At 38.4% G+C, this 21,939-nt stretch overlaps 1 protein-coding gene across 1 annotated transcript in view; it reads right to left on the reverse strand.

Annotated features, from left to right (window-relative positions):
- LOC140239331 (condensin complex subunit 1-like) overlaps positions 1-21,394 on the reverse strand; it is a 34,622-nt gene extending 13,228 nt beyond the window's left edge. The window contains exons 1-20 of the mRNA XM_072319207.1: positions 21,248-21,394; positions 20,280-20,355; positions 19,019-19,077; positions 18,245-18,426; positions 16,781-16,923; positions 15,920-16,041; positions 13,996-14,119; positions 12,799-12,946; positions 12,124-12,246; positions 11,211-11,420; positions 10,458-10,548; positions 9,712-9,838; positions 8,853-8,981; positions 7,481-7,563; positions 6,569-6,732; positions 5,196-5,449; positions 3,832-4,053; positions 3,085-3,217; positions 2,301-2,385; positions 806-994 (exon numbers count right to left, since the gene is read on the reverse strand). Coding sequence (XP_072175308.1) covers positions 806-994; positions 2,301-2,385; positions 3,085-3,217; positions 3,832-4,053; positions 5,196-5,449; positions 6,569-6,732; positions 7,481-7,563; positions 8,853-8,981; positions 9,712-9,838; positions 10,458-10,548; positions 11,211-11,420; positions 12,124-12,246; positions 12,799-12,946; positions 13,996-14,119; positions 15,920-16,041; positions 16,781-16,923; positions 18,245-18,426; positions 19,019-19,077; positions 20,280-20,355; positions 21,248-21,365 — 2,782 coding nt within the window. The 5' untranslated portion in view covers positions 21,366-21,394. The remainder of the gene's footprint in view (positions 1-805; positions 995-2,300; positions 2,386-3,084; positions 3,218-3,831; positions 4,054-5,195; positions 5,450-6,568; positions 6,733-7,480; positions 7,564-8,852; positions 8,982-9,711; positions 9,839-10,457; positions 10,549-11,210; positions 11,421-12,123; positions 12,247-12,798; positions 12,947-13,995; positions 14,120-15,919; positions 16,042-16,780; positions 16,924-18,244; positions 18,427-19,018; positions 19,078-20,279; positions 20,356-21,247) is intronic.
- Between the last annotated feature and the right edge of the window lie 545 nt (positions 21,395-21,939).

Here is a 21,939-nt window from a genome sequence, read left to right on the forward strand (position 1 = left end):
AAAACTTGTTTGTTCCTCTTGCATTACACATAACAAAACCATAATCTACTTTGTCCTGGAGAATTGTGTGCTTCTTTGCTTGCAAGTTAGTTACTTTTTTCTTAATTATTTTTCCCTGCCCTTGTATGTTTTGTACATGTATTTTTCTTGAAGCACCATAAGCACCAAAATGTGGATATGTGCGCTATATAGGTAGCCACAGCTACATTATTTCTATCATTATCATCATTAATAGGGTATGAAATTGCTGAACAAAACACAAAAAAACAAACAAACATACAAACAAACAAACAAACAAACTGATGAAATTTTTCTGGTTTGCTAGTAAGCAGTCTAGACTGATCATGACATTGGAGAGTTCTCATGACACAAAAGCCCTTTTCAATTTCAAACTACAGTGATTAAACATAACTTCTGTCTGCAGTGGACTATACAGAATGTATAATATGTATGAACGTCTTTGAAGCCAGTCAGTAAGTGTCTGGTACTTGGGCCCAAAATCTTTTATGGCTTGATCACCTATCACTTTTTATTTTATGGCCATTATTTCCAGTTCAAGACAGGTATGGCTACAGCAATCCCTTGTGTATTGTAATTTTTAGTGTAGCATATTTCATTGTTTGAGGTGATCAAAGGGTAAGGCTAATGCATTACATTGTGAATCAAGTTCATCAGTAACACCTATTGCCCTTTATTTACGAAATGAATAAATGAAAAGACACGAGAGCACATGGACATTTCCACAAAGGCTAAACGAGAGCAAGCTATGACAGAAGACTAGGGAAGGCAAAGGGTGACTACATACGTTGTTCTCCCTCTTCACTGCCGACATCGGGACTACCCTCTGACTGCTCCCGACTAGCAAGCAGCACCGCCGCCAGCCGCTTGAGAATCTCGCCGCAGATGATGTCGGGATGCTCGGCCAACCTGTAGATGGTCAGGACTGCCGTCTCGGCCAGCGGCACCCAGTACCCATTCTCCAGCTCATTCATTCCTGGAGTGAAGGGTGGGGGAGAAAAATAGGGGAAAAGAAGGCATAATCATGGCAGCAAATTTCTCTTACTTGCTGTTATCTCTACCAAGGTGGTTATGTTTTGGCCAAACACTGGTTTGCTTCTTTTTTTCTTTTCTTTTTTTAGCATTTACCCAGTGATGCCAATCTTTCAAGTGTATTGCAGTATTCTGATGGCTGAAAAGGTGTATTTTGGCGGAAAACTGTATTTTTACCTGCCATGAAAGTGTTTCAAAAATACATGGTTTTCCATACCTCAAAATTATATCTGTATACTGCAGATCAAAAGTAACAATTACTATTTTCATCTTTGTAATTTGCTGTCACATGAAAAGAAAAATCAGATCAAACTTTAGAATTCAATTCAATTTCTGCTATATGTTTTCCTCTGAAGAACTGAGGGACCATATCTTTGAGCAAACACCATTGTAGACCCAATGATATTAACGTAAATTTTAACCCTAACTAGGCCGGGCTATTTAGGTAGATCATAGAGCCGGGGGGGGGCCTCCCAGGCCCCCCTCCAGATCTCGGCCGTCGACTGCGCGATCGCGACGAAAATTGGCACACACATTGCCTATGATGTAATCTAAAGTACTACGAAGTTAGATTTTTGAAAAATTGTCATTTATGCTAAATTATGCTAATTTATGCATAATGATGCATGAAATCAGACAATTTGGTATAAATCACTAAATAAAGCCTGAAATGGGCACATTTTTTTTTGTGTAAATATTCTTTTTAGTGTCCTAAGCAAATATAAGAGAAAAAAATTGAGCCATCAAAAAAAAATTTCTTAAGTATTTTATTGTTTTTTGAATTTCTTATGTATTTCTTTGTTTTTTCGACTTTATGTTTTTCATTGTTTTTTCGGTGAAACTTGTCCACGACATTGTTCCGAACAAGAAAATGTGTTATCAGTTGATTTTAATCAATAAAACCCCAAAATAATCATGCTTTTATGAAATTTGACTGTAAGCACAGTTTCCATTGAAATTGTACACGAATTCACGTTTTTGAGCAATTTTTGGTCTGACATGCATGTACATATTTATGCGAAACTTCGGAACCGCGCGCCCAGGCATCGCAAATTTGGTGTCAAAAGATGCGGGAGACTCGACAGAAAAAAGTCATGAAACGTCGCGGTGATAGCTTTTCACGTTAGCGATACATCGCGCGGAACGTCGAGGGGGGGGCCTCGGAGGCCCCCCCCGGCCTAGTTAGGGTTAAGTCTGTAATGATTCAGTAACATAAGCAATACACACGGAATGTGACATGACTATCTCACCTTTGACAAGAATGTCATCCAGACGAGTAAAAATCTTGTGGGTGCTTGGGAAACGGAACTGCTCCTTGCCACTCAGGACCTTGGGCTGAAAACATTATCATAGCAAACAAAATCATGGTATAGGGAGGCAGAAATATCTTGACTCAGAAAGCACAAAGAATGAATGAATGATACCTTCAGCCATTTCAGAGATGAGGAGAAAAAAAAAGTGAAAGTTCATAATTTTTTATTGACCTTTGACCCTTAACCCCGTGGCCGAAAACTTTCGGTAAGAAATCTTCATCTGATAATACATTTATACACTAAGCTTAATGAAAATACCTTCAGGCATTGCAGAGATATGGGGGAATCAGGAAAATTCTTTAATTTGACCTTGACCCATGACCTTTCACCTTGAACTGGTGCACCCACAAGTTGATAGGTGCACCTTCATCCACTCCTACATACATACATATGCCAAGTTTCGTTTAGATACTTAGTTCTGCATTTCTGGTACGTTGTCCACACAATCAATTAAACAGACAGATGGACAGACAGACAACACAAAAAGAAAAAAAAAAAAAAAACCTCAGCCATTACTTCCTGGTGGATGCATAAAAAATAACATAGCACACTCCCTCCAGAGAATACTATAGCACTTAAAACTATTGGAAGAGGAATGATGAAAAGCTAACTACAAGAAGCAATTATCTGGAAGCATGTCCCTTCTCCTACTCTACAATGTCTTCCCTCCACCTCATAGTTATGACACTCCTTGCTAGATGTCATTTTTTTTTACTGTTACCTTCTTGTTGCCAACGAGTTTGAGGAGGGCCAGGCATGTGTCCTTGGCAAGGAGGAAGTTCTTCTCCCCCCTCTCACCCAGGCCCTCAGAGACCAGAACCTCCACGTTGCTTCGGATGATGTCAGAATCAGCCCTGCAAAATGGCACACAAAAATTCATCAGTTACGTGATGTATATTTTATGTTTTCTTTCCTTAAATATTGCCATTATGCACATAATATGTAGTTAACAAGTATTTTGTCCGCCTTTATAGTACTCTCTGCAAAACTGCAAAAATGTGCATTTTGCATTGCGGTTGACGAAATCGTACTGCACCTATCAGAACACCAATTCATAAGAGAATGATCAGTCTCATTTCATGTTTGTATCAATCTATGTTTGTCACTTCATGAGCGCGCCTGGGCCCTGTTGCATAAAAGGATGCAACAGATATATGTCAGATATCAGCCAATCAGATTTGGGTATGCAGAGACTTATTGCAACTGATTAACAAATTGCTCTACATCAACGTAAATAAGTACTGAATAGATCAGTGTTTTAGTAGTAGCCATAACAAAAGAATGAATGCCCATCATGTATGCCCATGATTTCTGATTTGTCAATCAATTGCAATAAAAACAACTCAACAGAAGAATTTCATGAATTTGAATTCCAAGACTTGTGTTTGATTTTTTGACATATGTTTTATGAAATAGGGCCCTGAGTCCTCTATATGTTCCATTTTAATGGGGCGTAAGTTTTCCTCACCCGGCAGCCATGCCCAAGAGCTGTAGGGCAGCCCGGCTCTCCGTGGCTGTTGTCTCGGGGTGCTTCATGGTGAAGAACTCCCAGAGGATCTGGACAGTCTGTGAGGGGAACTCCCCGCTCCTGGTGAACTCCGCCACCATCTCCTCCAGCGAGGTGAGCTCCCCGAGGCTGGCGCCGTACGTCAGCTGGATCAGGTTACGCACCACGGCCAGACTGCGAGCCCTGACAGGAGATCGGGAGGAAAATGAAAAAAAAAGAAAAAATAGAATCATCAGCAAAATTTCTTTAAAGGACAAGTCCACCTTCAGAGACATGTGGATTGAGTGAAGACAACAATGCTAGTAGAACACATCAGTGCAAGTTTGGGGGAAATCGGACAATCGGTTCAAAAGTTATGATTTTTTAAAAGTATCTGTGCAGTCACTGCTGGATGAAAAGACTACGACAGTGTATGATGTCACATGCGTACAACGATATAAGGAAAATAAAAAGAGAATTTCACAAAACTTTGCTTTTTGAATACAGCGCACATTTCTCTGACTTGTTACTGACGTATGTTAAGGGTAATATTATTTCCCATGCCTTCTGAAAGAGAGAAGTCAAGTGTTCTTTTGTTACGCGAGAAAAGTAAAAATATGTTGAATTTTCTTTATACTTTCTTTACTTCGTTGTACTCATGTGACATCACAAGCTATGGTAGTCTTGTCATCCAGTCGTGACTGAGCAGAAACTTCAAAAATTCATAACTTTTGAATGGATTGTCCGATTTTCCTCAAACTCTCGCCGATCCGTTCTACAAATATTGCTGCATTCACAAAACCCACATGTCTATGAAGGTGAACTTGTCCTTTAACAATAGTAACAACACTTCAGAGGACATTTCAGGGGGTGGGGGATGTCTTAAATGATTATAGTGAAAGGTTGTAATCATCATCATGCAGTCATGACACACTTCATAGATCTGTTTGTCTCAACCCAATCGCAGGTTGTGCTCAATTGTGAATAAATATCTGCATATTACATTCAGTTTTTGGTATGTAGATGTCAACTAACTAAATGTGTGAACTTACACACAGATATGTGCATGCACACCTCACACACAGCAATCTGGAAAATCATGTGTTCAAGCCTTAAACTTGTGACCACAGACCAAAAACTTTCATATCATCATGTTTAGCACCTGCCTTCCCACTCACTCTGCCAATCACATATTTTCACCCAGATTGCCGTGTAGCAGACAAATTTATGTGTATGTAGATCAAGGATGACAAACATAATTCTTTATCATGTTAATTTTTTACGATATCTCTCTCTCTCTCTATCTTTTGCTGTGTTACTGTTTCTGTACCATGTGGCAAATTTACCTGACAGTTTTGCCGGTTGGGTTGAGGTAGAGTCTTTTGTAGGCTCCCACCACAGCATCCTTGATGGACTGTTCCTTGGACCAAATGAGTGCTAGCATGCGACGTACCCCTTCCCCGGCATTGCTGACCCCAAACTCCTGGGCGGTGACGAAGAAGCCGACGGCCTCCAGGATGTCGGTGGTCTGCTTGGAGGAGAGCAGCTCGCAGACGGTCGGCACGCACGTCTTGACCATGCCAGCGAACTTGACGCAGTCCTGGCCAGGGGAAAAAGAAAAAGGAATTATAGACGTTATTGCTATCATCTTCACATCCGATCTCGACTCTGCCATTCCTTGTCCTTGTGAATATTGAACCTCATCATCACTGTCTGACATTCCATAATCATCACCACTATTAATAACTCCATCATCATCATCATCACCATCAACGCCGTCGTCACCATCACCATCATCAGCATCATCACCATCATTATCATCATTCCCATCATCATTATCACTCCAAACATCATAATCATCATCATTATTATCACCATCATCATAGTCATCATCATCCCAATGATTACATTATAATCATCATCACCATCATCATCCCAATCGTCATCATCAACACTATACAGTTGAACCTCTCGTATCAGGACAAGTCGGGACCGGGGCTCATCCGGATAAGGGATTTGGCCGGATACGGGAGACTCAATGCTTTATACATGTACATACCGTAAAATAGAGCTCTATGGTACATACACATACACATGTACTGATGTAGCCCATTGTAGTACCACATGTAGTAATGTGTATACTGCGACCTTTTCATTGTTACACTCAGTAACAGACCCCAAAATAGAGGTTCGTGTTTGCAAGCGGAAATCATTTTCTTTTATAAATTCTTGGGATGATTTACCTAAATAATTATTAAGAAATGTATCAAGTATATGTAATTCATGTGTGTTTCTCCCGTTGTTATTAAAAAAAGATAAAAAAATCACGGCGAGATTGCGTCCGGATAATAGAGAGATCCGGATAAAGGGAGGCCGGATAATAGAGGTTCAACTGTAGTGCCCATCATCATCTTCAATCCCATCAAGTAGCATCACTGATCCTTTCAAACTTGATGTGATTAATTATCCTCAGCAGTAGCTACATCATTTGGCTCAAATACAATTAGCATTGTCACTTTCAAAACACTGTGACATTCCAGAACTGGAGTTTTGTGGGCAGCCATTCACCTTATTGATGTGGTCAGTGCATTAGCTCTGCAACAATGTTGATACCAGAGAAAAACTGAACTTCCCATAAGTTGCTGTGCTGTGCATTGCCGCAGCTGTTACCAAAATTGTCACGAGTATTTCTGCTTCCATGGCAAGCAATAAAACTTACCGAGAGATACTGCACAAGAATTTGCTGCTTGCTGACTTCGTTGACAACTGGATCTTCCTCACCCTGGGATTCAGGCACCAGGATCTCAGGCTCACCAGCCTCATCCAACTTGACAAGCTCAGCAGGATTGTAGTCACTTGGGACAGGATTGGCAGGGGTGGATCCTATAGAATACAGCAAAGGAAAATGAAAAGTAGAAAAAAAAAATGTAAACCTCTCTGGCATTACATTGTGTGCCTGAAATATCAACTTTTGTAATACATCATCTTTTTGGGGAAAGAGAATTTCACAAAAGTTTATTTCAAAAAAGTGCACATTTTCTCAACTTGTGAGTGACATACGTCAAGGGTAGTATTATTCCCTGTGCCTTTTGAAAGAGGCAAGTCAAGCGTTCTTTGATTATGCAAAAAAAGAAGAGAAAATGTGTTGAAGTTTCTTTTACTATTTTCTTCATGTCGATCTACACATGTAACATCACAAGCTGCAGTAGCAATTTTTTTTCTAGCAGTGACTGAGCAGAAACTTCAAAAATTCATAACTTTTGAACAGATTGTCTGATTTTTCTCAAACTCTCACTGATGTGTTTTGCTAATATTGCTGCATTCACTCAATCCACATGTACATGGAGGTGAACTTGTCCTTTCACTTCTATCAAATCATGGAGAGCCCATCATGTCACTATAAACCATTATCGAAAGGACTTTTATCCTTTGGAAAGGTAATGGCGTAATCACACATTAGAAGTTCTATATCCTTTGCTTTTGTACAATAAGAAATTGGTTTCTTACACGTGTCAGCAGAATTAATCGACATTGAATCTTGAGACTCTGAAAAATGTGGTAATACTAATGTCACAATATGAAATATAACTTCGACAAAAGATAAGAAACGATAGAAGCTAGCCAATCTTACCTAGGTAAATTGTCTTCAGCAAGTCAAACAGGATTTTCCCTTCAGAGGAAAGTGCCTCATCTTCGTTCTCTTCTTCATCAGTACTATAACAGTTACGAAAAAGAAAAAAAAATAATATGAATGCACTGAGGTCACTTTAAACAAGTAGGCTTCATGTTTGACCCAAAACAGTCCAGCAGAGTATATGTTACACATTTGTTTTGCATGGCATATTTGATGACTGCTATTATGCTCGATTTCTTAAAGGGATCGTATAGTTTTGGTTGAGACCTAATTTCAGGTTTCTAGCATTTTTTTGTGAGATAATGAGAAACCTCTTATGAAATATGAAAGAGCATGTAATTCTATGAGGAATTCAATGTTTATTTGATGAAAATTGGTTTTGAAATGGCTGAGATATCTACAAAAAAGAGCGATTCTAATGAGGTGTGGGATACACACTTTACGACGATCGCTTTGGTTTACTTTGTTTTTAGATGTTACAGACATTCCAAACCCAATTTTCATCAAATAAACTTTGAATTCCTCTTAAAATGGTATGTTTTGTACTATATCATAAGTGTTTTCTTGGTGTCTCGCAAAAAGTTAAAAGCCCGATTCTCATCTCCACCAATACTGTACTATCCCTTTAATGTAGTTTGTTTGCAATAACTGAGGAAAAAATAGATAAGTATTCCTTGAGAGAATTTGAAAGGAACTTTGTTGAAAACATGTTAAAACCATGGTGTTATGAAATGATAGGAAGTTTTCTCAAAGTCAAAACGGTATAACAGTGGGTTAAAGAAGACAGGCAAGTAATAAGTCCAACTCAGGAAAGTTTAATCAAATATTCATAAATTGTATGTCAAGGTTCATGAAATCCAGACAGATTTTGTGTCAAGATCTAATCTTCATAACAAACAACATATAATTGGTTGATGACTGTTGCATGATTTACATTTTTGTGTCCGAACCTGATACTCTGTGCTGGTTCTAACGACAAAAAGAATATAAAAGGCTGCCATGGCTGTAAATATTCCCTTGACGTCATTATATTGAAAGAGCCATGTTCACACAGAGGCAAGAAGCAACGGCAATATGTCAGGGATGCCAACACTGTAAATGGCAATGCAGTATTCTGATGGTTGAAAAAAAAAGTGTATTTTTGATGGAAAAACAGTATTTTTGCCTTTTCTGCAATAGACATGTTGATAATGTGTTGTAATAAAATATGGATTTTTTTTTTTTTTTTCCCATGAAACCTGTAGTATTTTTTTTGGAAAAATAGTACCAAATACACTGCAGAAAATTAACAGTTGACATCTCTGGTATGTGACCTCAACGAGGAGAATGTGCGGAAAAATGAATACATTTCTTCCATGTCATGACTCACGGGTCAGTGTTCGCTGTGAGGATGGTGAAAGCCTGGTGGTCAGGGAAGCAGTCCCTGGCAGCCTGCAGCAGACAGATGGCCCTCGTGTGGTGAGATTTGTCCAGGAGCTCAATGATTTCATCGATGACACTGAAGTGTATGATAACAAACAAACAACACATGTAAGCTTGCTGGTGTAGTGATGTCTGTAAACACTTTTTAAAATCAATCAACAAAGCAATGATGTCTGAAAAGCCTGCGTTTCATACATAACATCCACAAAAGCATTTATATGAAGTCATTAGTTCTCATGCATGTTTACTACAACAAAAATAAAACACAAACCCCAAAAGTACCCATAACGAAAGGAGGAAAAAAAAAAGGCAAAATCTACTTCTGAAATGCTCAAATACTGCACAGTGAACGTGCTTAATGAAAATGGAAATTACAAAAAGAGGGCAAAAGAATGAGAATTCCTGGGCACTAAAGGGATGGTAAAGTTCTGGTTGAAAAACCAAACAAAGTCAAACAAAGTGTTTCTCATAAAGGTGGGACCCATCTTTCATTAGGATCACTCTGTTTTGCCTTGTATCTAATAGCCATTTCAAAACCAATTTTCATCAAATGAACTTTGAATTCCTCCTGGAATCGTATGTTCTTTGAATATTTCACATAAGTGGTTTCTAATAATCTTGCAAAATGGTAAAACTTGAATCCCCATCTCAACCAAAACTATACCATCCCTTTAACCCGTTGAGGATGAGTCCCAATTATACTCAGGCAAGTGTTTATGGGAAATGCATACTGTAGCAAAATCAGTCTGTCCTCGACAGGTTAAGTTGAGAAGATGGTAAAGATGTCTTTTATTGTTATTACTCACTCTACTGGAGATGAATCTTCTGGGATCTGGACAGGGTTCTCCTCATCATCCGCCAAGGCTTTCTCAATGCTTGCCTTGATTTCAGGCTCCATGGCTGCCCAGTTGTGCTCCGGCTTACCACTCACATCTATTCAAGAAGGTAAAGACAACATATCTGATATAAGCTTGGTGTGATGATCTGCAGTAAGCTGCAACACATCAAATTGTGCAGTGCACTATGGAGCTGATTGGACATACCACAGTGGGACCCAAATGCTGACTGATTGTACATCAAACACCTACAAAAGAATATGAGCCAAACCATGAAACCAAAGGGCATAAATCACCCAGTCATGTGACACAATTATATCTCAATATATTTCCTTTTAGTGCTCTAAAATATGAGAAATTTCCTCAAAATTTCATTTTTTTTTAAACATTCCCTAGTTTTGTTACTGCCATATGTTTAGGGTAATATTATTTTTCCTGCTTCTGAAGGAGATATAAGTGCTCTTTCATAATGCTAGAAAAGTGAAAACATGTTGATATTTTTAAACATCTTTGCCCATATGTGATATCACACAATGTACCTAGTCTTCTCAGCCAGCGACAGTTGCACCAAACTTTAAAAATTCATTAGGTTTGAATGGATTGTCAGATTTTTTCTAAAACTTTCTCTGATGTGTTCTACTAATATTGCTGCATTCAATCAATTCACAATTATATTGGGTTTCATTCTCAATTGGTTGTTATTTTACAGTGTTTACCAATGCCAGTCGAGTCCTTTTGTTCAGGCATCATCTCTTTCAGCTTCTCTTGCTCCTTCTCCAGAGTAAGCTGAAGTTCTTCGGCTGAAAGCTGCATTGGGAGGGAGACAGTTTATCACAGCTGGGTTACTGGTTATGATCTGTACATGATCGCTTCATGGTCATGTAACTGATGGATACATTCCGAACTTTAGTCCTCGGATGGTGACCCACTTGATAAACAAGCTTGATAGTATAGAGCATGCTAGATACTGATATATAATGACAATTCTAGTGTTACTAGAGATACCTATTACCGATACTAATAAATGTTAGCATTACTATAATAATCCAGTATTCAGCTTTCAGTCATGATTTTTAATACAGCAGTCATGCAACTTATTGTGTTAGTACTGTACTGTTTGCTATGAAATAAACAAATTGGCACAAACATTCAATACCTTTGATGTTCAGTATAAGAAAAAGACAGTATGGATGAGGCTATTGTTCTGCTTTCATCACTGTACTGATTGAAAGCGAGTACATCAAATGTGTAAAGTGGGCATATAATTGTCATAGTAAGTCAATATTACCAGAAGACACTCTTTTGGTCGTTCTTGAATGCTCTTGTAAGTTACGTTGACATTAATAATGCAAGTGAACAAAAAAGGGCTCTGTTGTCAGAGCATGCGATACTATAGCTGTAGCAGCAAATGTAATGTGTACGGAACATTATAGAGACTGCCAAAACAGAACATTTTTGCAGAGCCAGACCTTAGCGGCAAACGGGTTACTGGTGAGGAAGGCCGAGATAAGCTGGACGGCGGCCTTGCGGACCATACTGCTCTTGTCCTTGAGGCGGCCCACGGCCAGCTCCATGACAGAGTGCTGTCGGGTGAGTGGGATGGCTCGCTCATTACAGAGGTGTAGCCAGACCTGAAGGCAGCGGCTGCGACTAAAGGCATTCACGTCATGGATGTGGTCCTACATGATTGGAAATCAAAGTGGGAAACGAGGATATTAATCAAAATACAATGGAAATTCATTTCTACTAAAAACAATGGACAATGTGCATTTACAGGCCAACTCACAATGAAAGTCTAAATATAGATTTTAGAGCTATATCTGAAGGTGTTTTTTTTTTCATAACTTGACTGTGGACGAGCATAGCATGACCTTTTGACAAGAGTCCTTTGCCTTCTTTACAAAGTCATCTTTAAATGAAACCTATGATTCAAATATATGGCATTACTGCTGCATACAGATTGATTTTTATGTTTATGACCTCATCAGTCATTTTGCTCATAAAAAAAAACCAAAGCCAAATTCAGAACAGGACAGGAACTTATCATCCAAGCTTCTGTCAATAGTAATTAGGAGAAGAAAAAATTAAATCAACACCAAAGTTCAAAACATCTCTTTTATGCTCCACAATACTGTATAAGCCATATATCTAGCCAGTCTATTTCTATTTCTACTTTTTTTTTTTTTTTCAGAGCAGGACTTCCTGACATTTTACTGCGTTTATGAACTTGCAATTATGAAGCAATTGTGTGTACGTCTCATTCATATTGGGATCAGAGTCAATATTTATTAGATTGCGAATAGCACCCGACTCACAAAATTCGCAAAAATAAAAACCCTACAAAATATGGTATGGCATACACAGTACATGATGTCTTCTTACCTCTAGTTTGTCCAGCAGTTGGTCACGGTCTGTCTTTGCCTTCTTGTCAAGTTGCTCCTTGGTCAGGACTCTTACCACTATTTCCCCGATGACACCAAGTATGCCATTTCTCATGGTGTAGGACTGAAGAATATGATCAGAGGATAATAAATGGACAGGAAATAGACCTCTCTTCCCATGATGCCATGGGGCAAGGGATGAGGTGTGGCAGTGGTTTCAAAGAGAATCACATTTGTCAATATGAATTAATAAGATGGAGAAGACAGATATACAACATTTTTATCCAAACAAAAATTTCCTGTCTCAATTGTGACATTTACAGGAATACCTGCAACCATGAAGTCACCAGGTGACATGACAGGGTAGCATTATAAAAAGAGTTTCTGTGTACAGAAAGTACACAAATGGTAAAGATCTACAATGACACATTAAGAAATTTGTGCATTCTACTCATAGCAAGATGATAAGGGCAGAGTGAAAGTCAACTGTCTGGAAACCACACAATAACGAGACAGAGTTTGATGGAACTTTGGAGCACCTGCAAAGCTACGGTGAAGAAGCCAAATCATTATCCCAACTTGAATCTACCAGATGACATTATAAAATACATCCCAGGGAGGCTTGAACCTCTAAAAAAAAAAAAAAAATGTTGTGGTCATGCTGGCTGTCCCTTACCTCACCATCCAGATGACAAAGGATAAGACTGATACAGGGCAGCATGAGGTCCGGAACCTTTTGGGCCATTTCCACCAGGAAAGCAGCGTAGGAGCGAGTGCCACTGTTGTCCCTAGCTAGGTCATTGGGATCCATACTGCCCAATTCTCTGTCATGGACACAGAAAGATTAAAATAGTCATTGCCAATGTGACCAGGACAATGAAAGTACTGGAGGCAGTATTGATACAGATGGAACTGTGAGAATAATAACAGCTATTCTATTATCCTTGTTTATGTTTCTATTTACAAAACTGAGAGTAGCAGCAGTATTCTACCACCACCACCACCACCACCACTACTACTTCTACTACTACTTTGACTACTACTTCTATAAATACTACTACCACTACTTCTACTCTTACTGTTGCTGCTGGAAGTACTTATGTTTCTTCTGATAATACTTTTACTGTTACTACCAACAGTTATATTCATTGATACTATTAGACTGGCATATCCAATAGGGATAACAATGAGACTTTATCCATTAATTTATAATGCAGTCAAACCATAACAATGCTTTACAGATCTGTGTGAACACAATGAGACTTTATCCATTAATTTATAATGCAGTCAAACCGTAACAATGCTTTGCAGATCTCTGTGAACACCATCAGTATCATTTGGGATTTCATATTGCCATCTGGTTAATTTTATGTCACACTGTCACATACAACAGCACATTCATCAATTACCAAATTACAGTAAGATGTCACTTTATGTTTAAAGGGATTGTACAGTTATGGTTGAGACCTAATGTCGGGTTTCTAACATTTTTTGGTGAGATGAGAAACCTCTTACAAAATGTGAAAGAGCATGTAATTCTCTGAGGAATTCAACGTTTATTTGATGAAAATTGGTTTTGAAATGGCTGAGATATAAAAAAAGAGCAATTCTAATAAAGTGTGGGACCCATACTTTATTACGATCGCTTTGTTTTACTTTGTTTTTGGATGTTTCAGTCATTCCAAACCTGACTTTCGTCAAATAAACTTTGAATTCCTCTTAAAATGGTACGTTCTGTACTATATCATAAGTGTTTTCTTGGTATCTCGCAAAAAATTAAAAGCCCAATTCTCATCTCCACCAAAACTGTACCATCCCTTTAAAATGTTGAGACAATACATGCACATCCGCAATGGTGCACCCACCCACTCACCTCATGATCTCATTGATGACACTCTTGACTCCACACTGGGTGGCGATGATGTGCACGGCCTGGGCCAGCGGGCTGGGGAGGTGCTCGAAGTGCTGCAGCAGCTGCAGCATCTTCAGGCTTCCACCTGCAAAATGAGAAAGGTTTGTTTGTTTGTTTCATTTTCCATCTGAGAAGATGGCTGGATAGCCTATATTCAGCTATGCTAAGCTGGTCTTCCATGGGGTCCAGTTGAATGTGAGGCAGGACTACTTCACCGGGTTAAACACCCTGCTCTTTGCGATGAATGAATGAAGCAGGATCTTTTACGTGCATGAGTTGTGATTCTCTCACACGTAGGACCTCCATTTTACGTCCTATTCAGAGCTACACAGAAAGAGAAAATAATTTATCTCAAAAACGTAACAGTTCAATTTTCTTTGCATTCTTGCTTTCCAAATCAATGGAAATCAGTGGAATCACAGAAATTGATCATAATCATCAGTATGGAAGTCTGTGACAAGTTGACACTCAATATTTCACCTACTGTGGTTTCATCTCAGAATCTGATTTTGTGCAACTCCACACCATTTTGAGGTTGAACTTTGCTGACCACAGAAAAGTCAAACAATCTGTTTGGTCTGTAAAATGTAAATTTGGAGCACTATTTCCTCCCTTTCTTTTGTTTGTTTGTTTGCTTTTTTCTAATGATAACTTTATTACTGCAGCCACTGCCTTCAAGCAGCAGATCACTTGAATATGTGACCACCCTGCTCAAACCCCACAAAAAGTCGCAAAGTCGGATTCTCCGTAATGCATCAAAGTATTTCATTTGGGTTGACCAAGGTTTTTTTTTTTGGTCTTACCTGGGAGAGTACTGTATACGCTATATATTTCGCGTGGGTTTTATTTTCGCGAATTTCGCGAGTCGGGAGCTATTTGCGAAATTAACAACACGCGAAAATATTACCTTCCAAAATGAATCCCTTGCCTTGATGATACGAACATTTCAGTACTAGTATACCATGTCACGGCTTACCGAACAGATCATACTGGCTAAGCTTGTTTACGTACATGTAGCATGTCCACGTCTAACTACTGAGTACTAGTATACACAGCCCAGTCGCTATAAGTAGCATTCGCACAGCACAGTAGAAGGCGCAATACTATTTCTGTAAGAAATTCCACTTTTTTTTCTTTTTTTTCCCCCAATTGCGCCACAACGTTACAAACGTGCGGCGTGTTACCCGTGATTACATGTACTACTACTAGCTCTTGCGTTTGCATGCCGCTACATCTTTACAAGTAGTGTATGTCAACTTTAGGGGCTGGGGATTCGTATGCTCCAGCTGGTTGCCGCTGAATAATACTCGTACCCCTCGTACCACTCGTCAGAAATCTAGCGCGATGGACTTAACCGCTTCAAAAATGTTGAATTCTAACTTACTAGTTCGCAGAGTTTGGTAAGTTTTTTCATGCAGTGTATAACTAGTATCATTCTTATTAGCTAGTAAGTTGAAAATTCACACTTTCTTTGCCACTTCATATTTTCTCTGGTCCCCCAATCGCGAATTTAACCACTCGCGAAAAATTTGCGAAAATTTATGTACGCGAAAATTATAGCGTATGCAGTAATCTTTTCTTTACCTACTGTCAAAATCTGGTGGCTTAAAACAAAGCCGAAATCAAGATTACAGCAGTTTTTCTGTATCATATTTTTTACGGACAGGCATGCCTAGGCGCTGCTTTCACTGGGAAACTGTCACTTTTTGAATGGGTTAGAATGGTCAAATTTTAACAAGTTATATATCATTTCAAAGCTTAGAGCTCACTCTTTAAAACTATGTACAAAAGTGAACATTCATTTTGGCCCACTTTTTGTGGGTTTTGAGCTGGTTTGTTACATATACATATTTCCTGCGCAATGGCCCCCATCATGTAAGCCTACCAAGCACATGGTTGTATCTCTTGAAGAGAAGTCCAAGGACCTGCGTGATGACCTCTCTGGCACTGTGATTCCTGGTGATGCTTGGATTCTCCAGCAGCTTGTAACAACATCCACTCACCAAGCTGATGGCACATAGAAAAAGAAGAAGACGATAAAAAGAATAAGTCTCATTTAATTCCTTGCCTTGCAAGCTTAGTCACTCAATTACATTTTATCAATAACCATTTAAAACACACAAAATTACAGCCCATTAATGAAAAGCAAGAAATGCATGTACACGTAATTCAGTTTATTAAGTCGTTGAAGACTAGTCCAGAGTATACTCAGGCAGGCATCAAGGGGAAACGACTGCTAGATAGCTAAATCAGCTTGTCCTCAATGGGTTAAAACAAATAAGAATAAGATGGGGTGATGGCATCATTCGAGGCCTTACATGCCTTCCATTGACCTAAGTGCAAATATTCACTAAATTTATTTTCTCAAATGAAATTAAAAAGAAGAAAAAAATATAATCCTCTCCATCAATTTTTGGCCGAGTTGGGGCATTGAGGGGGGGTGGGGGGTGGGGGTGGGGGTGGGGGTGCAGGGTTGATTTTAGATATCAAACCCAAAACACGACCTTCACATTTCTAGCACAAAGCAACAGGAAAGTTGTAGGTTGCTGACATCATCACGCAAGCTATAAGGTGAAGGTAAATACAGTTGCAACCAGCCAATATAACCGTTCAGTAAAAACAAAATCTGTAACTATATATGAAATACATTTCTTCCTATCCTATGTCTGATTTTGATAGAAATTCTTCCTTTTCTGTTTGCTTGACACCTTGAACATGGAGTATAAGAAATGCACTATCAGCGTACTTGACAAATTCCTCCTCCACAACGGGTGGATCCCAGAGTCGTGCGATGTCCAGTTGAAGGGTCTGAATGAGGCACTGGAGTGACCGCTCCTTCTCACTGTCCCAGTCCCACTCCCCGGCTTTGACGCTCTTCTTGGCACGGCCCTGTGCAAAGTGGGGTGGTGAATGAGACACCGTGTCAGAAGACTTCAGGGTTCCCAGCATTTGAAGAAAACAAAGTTCCCTGACTTTTCCCTGATTTGAGGCATTTCTATCAAATTCCCTGACTTTTCCCTGACTGGAAAAAAAAAAAAGTTAAATAATTTTCCCTGATTTCCCCGATTTCCCTGATGGGCTGGGAACCCTAAAAGTACAATGTAATCTTATCAATTATCCAATGTCTTTATACATTGTGCCACATTTTGTGCAGGTTTTTGTTCTAGTTCTTGGTTTCTGTTTTTGGTTTCCTTGGGGAGGAGGTATCAAGGAGTCATGAAAACTTTCTGAAAGGCATAAAAATTAATGAATTGACTCAGCATGTAATAAACAAACACATGCCATTGACAAATTTAGAAGAAACTTTCAAAGCTTTGTACCAACTTTGGGGACAGTATAGAAACTCAGAGAACTTAGTTCTGCCCTTGCTAGACACAGGATGATCATAAACCTAGGCATATAACCAACTAGTTCAACATCTTATCGACAATGAAGAAAAAAAAAAAAACAATCAAAAAGGAAATTAAGTACCGTAACTGGAAAGGTATTACACTCATCATTGAAAGTGATGTTTAAGCCAGTTATTCATTTTCTTAAAATTATCCACCGTGCTGAACTTTCTTACAATTTCAAATATCAAATTACGTGATCAGCTGACTCTAAAACATGCATTTGTTACAAATGCATGTTGGGGCAGGAGAATGATAGGCTGACAAACTTGTGATAAGTTATTGCGAAACTATCTTTCAAGAGTCTTCAAGAAAAGCAAACAACAACCTTCCCAACAAATAATGCAATGATGATTTAAAGGGATCGTATAGTTTTGGTTGAGACCTAATTTCAGCTTTCTAACATTTTTTTGGTGAGATAATGAGAAACCTCTTATGAAATATGAAAGAACAGGTAATTCCATGTGGAATTCAACGTTTATTTGATGAAAGTTGATTTTGAAATGGCTGAGATATCCAAAACAGAGCGATTCTGATAAGTGTGGGACCCACACTTTTTTTACAATCGCTTTGTTTTACTTTGTTTTTCGATGTTTCAGTCATGCCAAACCCGATTTTCATCAAATAAACTTTGAATTCCTCTTAAAATGGTATGCTCTGTACTATTTCATAAGTGTTTTCTCGGTATCACACAAAAAGTTAAAAGCCCAATTCTCATCTCCACCAATACTGTAGCATCCCTTTAAGTGCTCAATATCATTCCAGTGAGTGCTACAGAAATGTGTCATATTTCAAGTGTTTGTCAAAAAGATTTCACATACTCTTCCCTTCAATGCTGCTGTGTCAGTAGATGGCTTGCATGCCTCCGTCTCAAAGGCTTCTGTTAGCTGGCATAGGATGAACGTTGTCATCTTAGTGCTGTTGAGAAGCAGATGGCGATTCTGGTGGTCACTGACAGACTCTGCGATGAACTTGGTGACAGCTTTAGTATTCTTAGCACAGGCTGTGATACAGAGATAAGCATGGTAGGATAATAATCAGGAAGCATTCACTGACTATGACAAGAACAAGAATAGAAAACGGGCAACAAAGTGCTAAAAATAGGGTAATCAGAAAGACTGACAAAAATGTAAGCTTTGGTAAGTGACCAAAATTGTATGGAAGAATCAATACTATATGACACTCTCTTGGGGTTGCAAAGTATCTTAACAGTGTGACTTACAGAAGACACATTATCTTTCAAGAACAAGAGAATATCTGCACACTAACAAAACAAAACACAGTCAGCAAGTGTCCAAAGCCATCATAAACCACAGCAACTGTTCCAAAATGCCCATCACACAACATGGACTAAAGAATACTCACATGATCATAACTGCAGCTAAAATACTTCAGTTTTACACAACCTCACATTCATCTGTTACCCATGATTATGTTAACATGTTGTAGGAATATAAGTTTGTCCATGAAATAAACAGTACACAAATGAAATGTACTGGGTGATGTTAACAACTGTAAGATTACCATTAACATGAATTCCAGATATAATACCAAACAAAACCAAAAAGGATGATAAAATGCAAAACTATACAAACCTGAAAGGATGATTTCCCATGCTTCCTCTCTAACATCTTGCTCTACGCTCTGAAACTGCCTGTAAAGCAGGATGGAAGAGAATATGTTTGTTAGGGGAAGTTTCTGATGTTCAAAAACAGATTTCATCACAGTTATAGAAATACAAATAATACGTCATGATTCTGTAGGATTTTATTCGTTAATTCTTAAAGGTGCTTTCTTAACACATACATACACACAAACAATATATTGAAGAAATACTCAGACTCTTACTCAAATTCAAGAGAACTGAAATTTACTGCAAGGGGATATGCGGTATCTAGTGGCATTTTATGACACAAAATAATTACATAAGGTACAGTGTCAATATCTGAGTAATATCACATTCATGTGCCCATATACCAGGGGGTCGCACTTATTTTTTTATTTTTTTTTTTTTAACTAGCCAGGCGGACTACTTAGAATCAATTTTGACACTGAAGCAATATTTTGGCTGGCCAGACGGACTAGTAACTTCAGAATTTTATGATTTTTAGCTAGTCCGACGTGATTTTGGGTAGCCAATGGCCAGTGGACCATCGTCAATTTCGAACCCTGTTAATACAAAACTTTCATGATACCTAATGATGTGCTGTGGTGAGAAACTAAATGAGAGTCAAGCTATCATTTGCTTGTGATTAGACTTTACTTTGTGAAAAGTTTCACAGTTGTTGTGGCCACTGGAAAACACTACATTCAAAATTCTGTTTTGATTTTACACACATGTATCACAGGAAGAAAAGAAAGAAATCTACAATCAACACATGTACATTGCGTTACATCATTCATGTTTGGGAGACTTAAAGGGATCGTACAGTTTTGGTTGAGACCTAACTTCGGGTTTCAAACATTCTTTTGTGAGATAATGAGAAACCTTTTATGAAATATGAAAAAGCATGTGATTCCAAAAGGAATTCACCGTTTATTTAATGAAAATTTGTTCAAAAATGACTGAAATATCCAAAATCCAAAACAGAGCGATCCTAATAAAAGGTGGGACCCACCTTTTATTACGGTCGCTTTGTTTTACTTTGTTTTTTAATGTCTCAGCCATCCCAAAACTGATTTTCATCAAACAAACTTTTAAGTCCTTTTATAGTGTATTGCTCTTTGCTATTTTATGAGTAATTTTTTGGTATCTTGCAAAAAGTTACGAGCCCAGTCCTCATCTCTACCAATACTATACCATCCCTTTAACACTGCAAGAAAGCCAAATATATGTTTTGCCACACAAGTACTCACCTGAGAAGACTGTAGAAACTGTCAAAGTGGTCCAGAATCATAAAGGAGCCATCTTGATGCAGGGCAGACTTGCTTCCTGAAAATATGAAAAATTGAAACACGTGATCAGGAAAGGAAAGAAAAAAGTGATGTGCCATTATCAAAGGTTGACTACAGTGTATGTTGTACTACATGCAATACAACATTGCATCTACGAGAATGCCAGTGAGTGTATTCTGTGTGTTAATCTTTGATCTACTATCAATCATGCCCAATTCTCCTATACCAGCATACTACAAGCACCAGAAGAATAAAATATGTAGAGGGGTTAAAAATGTACAGGAGTAGGTAAGCAGTTGTTTGTACATCAAAGAATATAAATGTGTCTGGTTGACGATTTTTGCGCAAGTTGTATTCATTCAGAACAGTAAAGAAAATTGTTGGATAAATCATTCTTTACAAGTTTCACGAAAAAGAGGAAAACAAATTGAGCCTACATTTGTTTATAGCCATATCATTTCCTTTTTCTTTTCTTTTTTAATTTATTCCAAGTTTAGTCCAGCAAGCATTGAGTGAAGAAAGAGATGGACTGCATTAACAGTATGATCTGTCTCTCGTGGGAGGAGGGTGTATATCTCCCGTGGTGAAGACTTGTTCAAAATTGTGTACAAATGAGCACTCCAAAAAGCTAATAAAGATAACATGAGGCAAAAAATTTGGCCCAAAGATGGTTGTCAGTTTTCAATGGATAATAAACCAGCCTTATTCAGTACTCGATGTATAAACAATAATTACACATTTTTTCTTTTTTTTTTCTGAAGTTTTAAAGAAACCTCTAGATTCTGTTTGCTTGATTTCATTCTACAGTGCATTTTGATAGAAAGCTCACTTCTAAAATGGTGTCAAATTATCCCTTCACACTCTTTTTTCTGTTGTTTGCTTGACCTTTTTGCCTAAAGAAAAAGTCACATCCAGGCCCGGGAACTTACCAACAACCTTGTCTCCTACTTGTCTGACTGGGTACACTTCCTCCACAATGTACTGGTTGATGCCAGTCCCTTGCTGGAGGTCCTTCAGATGAAGGGGTAGTACAAACTCCCAACTCATTGTGGTGGCGTGCAGATTCCACTAGTACTCTGGTCTCTTCTTATGCTTTATTTGGTAAGAAATAGGAACCAGGGGGTGGGGGGAGGAGGAAGAGAGAAATCAAAACATTTGATTGAATCAGAGTATTCTCAGCTCAGACATCTGACAGAGAAATACAGAATCCATTTCCAAATGACACTTCTTGGGAGTGACAACAGAAAAAGAGAAGAAAACAGTGATGAGGGAAACTCCTGAAAATGCTAAAAATGCTAAAAATGCTTCAACTACTAAAGGAAAAGAAAACCCAGAGAAATGTGGATTGAGTGAAAGCAACTATAGTAGAACACATCAGTGAAAGATGGCTTTCTCTTATAAACTCAAAAGTACATGTGGGACGGGGTGCAATGGATTATGCTGGAACATTCGAAGATCGAGAGAAATTAGGGGAATACAGCCTACAATTTAATACAGGTAAATAACCTGAGGAAACAAGAGTTCAAAAAAAAATTGAAGAAAATCCTCATTAATTAGTAATACTAAATAGACTTTTGTACACACACATAATTGTTATCACATATTTTCCATTCACTGGATT

Source organism: Diadema setosum, chromosome 15 (genome assembly GCF_964275005.1).
Source record: "Diadema setosum chromosome 15, eeDiaSeto1, whole genome shotgun sequence".
Taxonomy (NCBI): Eukaryota; Metazoa; Echinodermata; class Echinoidea; order Diadematoida; family Diadematidae; genus Diadema; species Diadema setosum.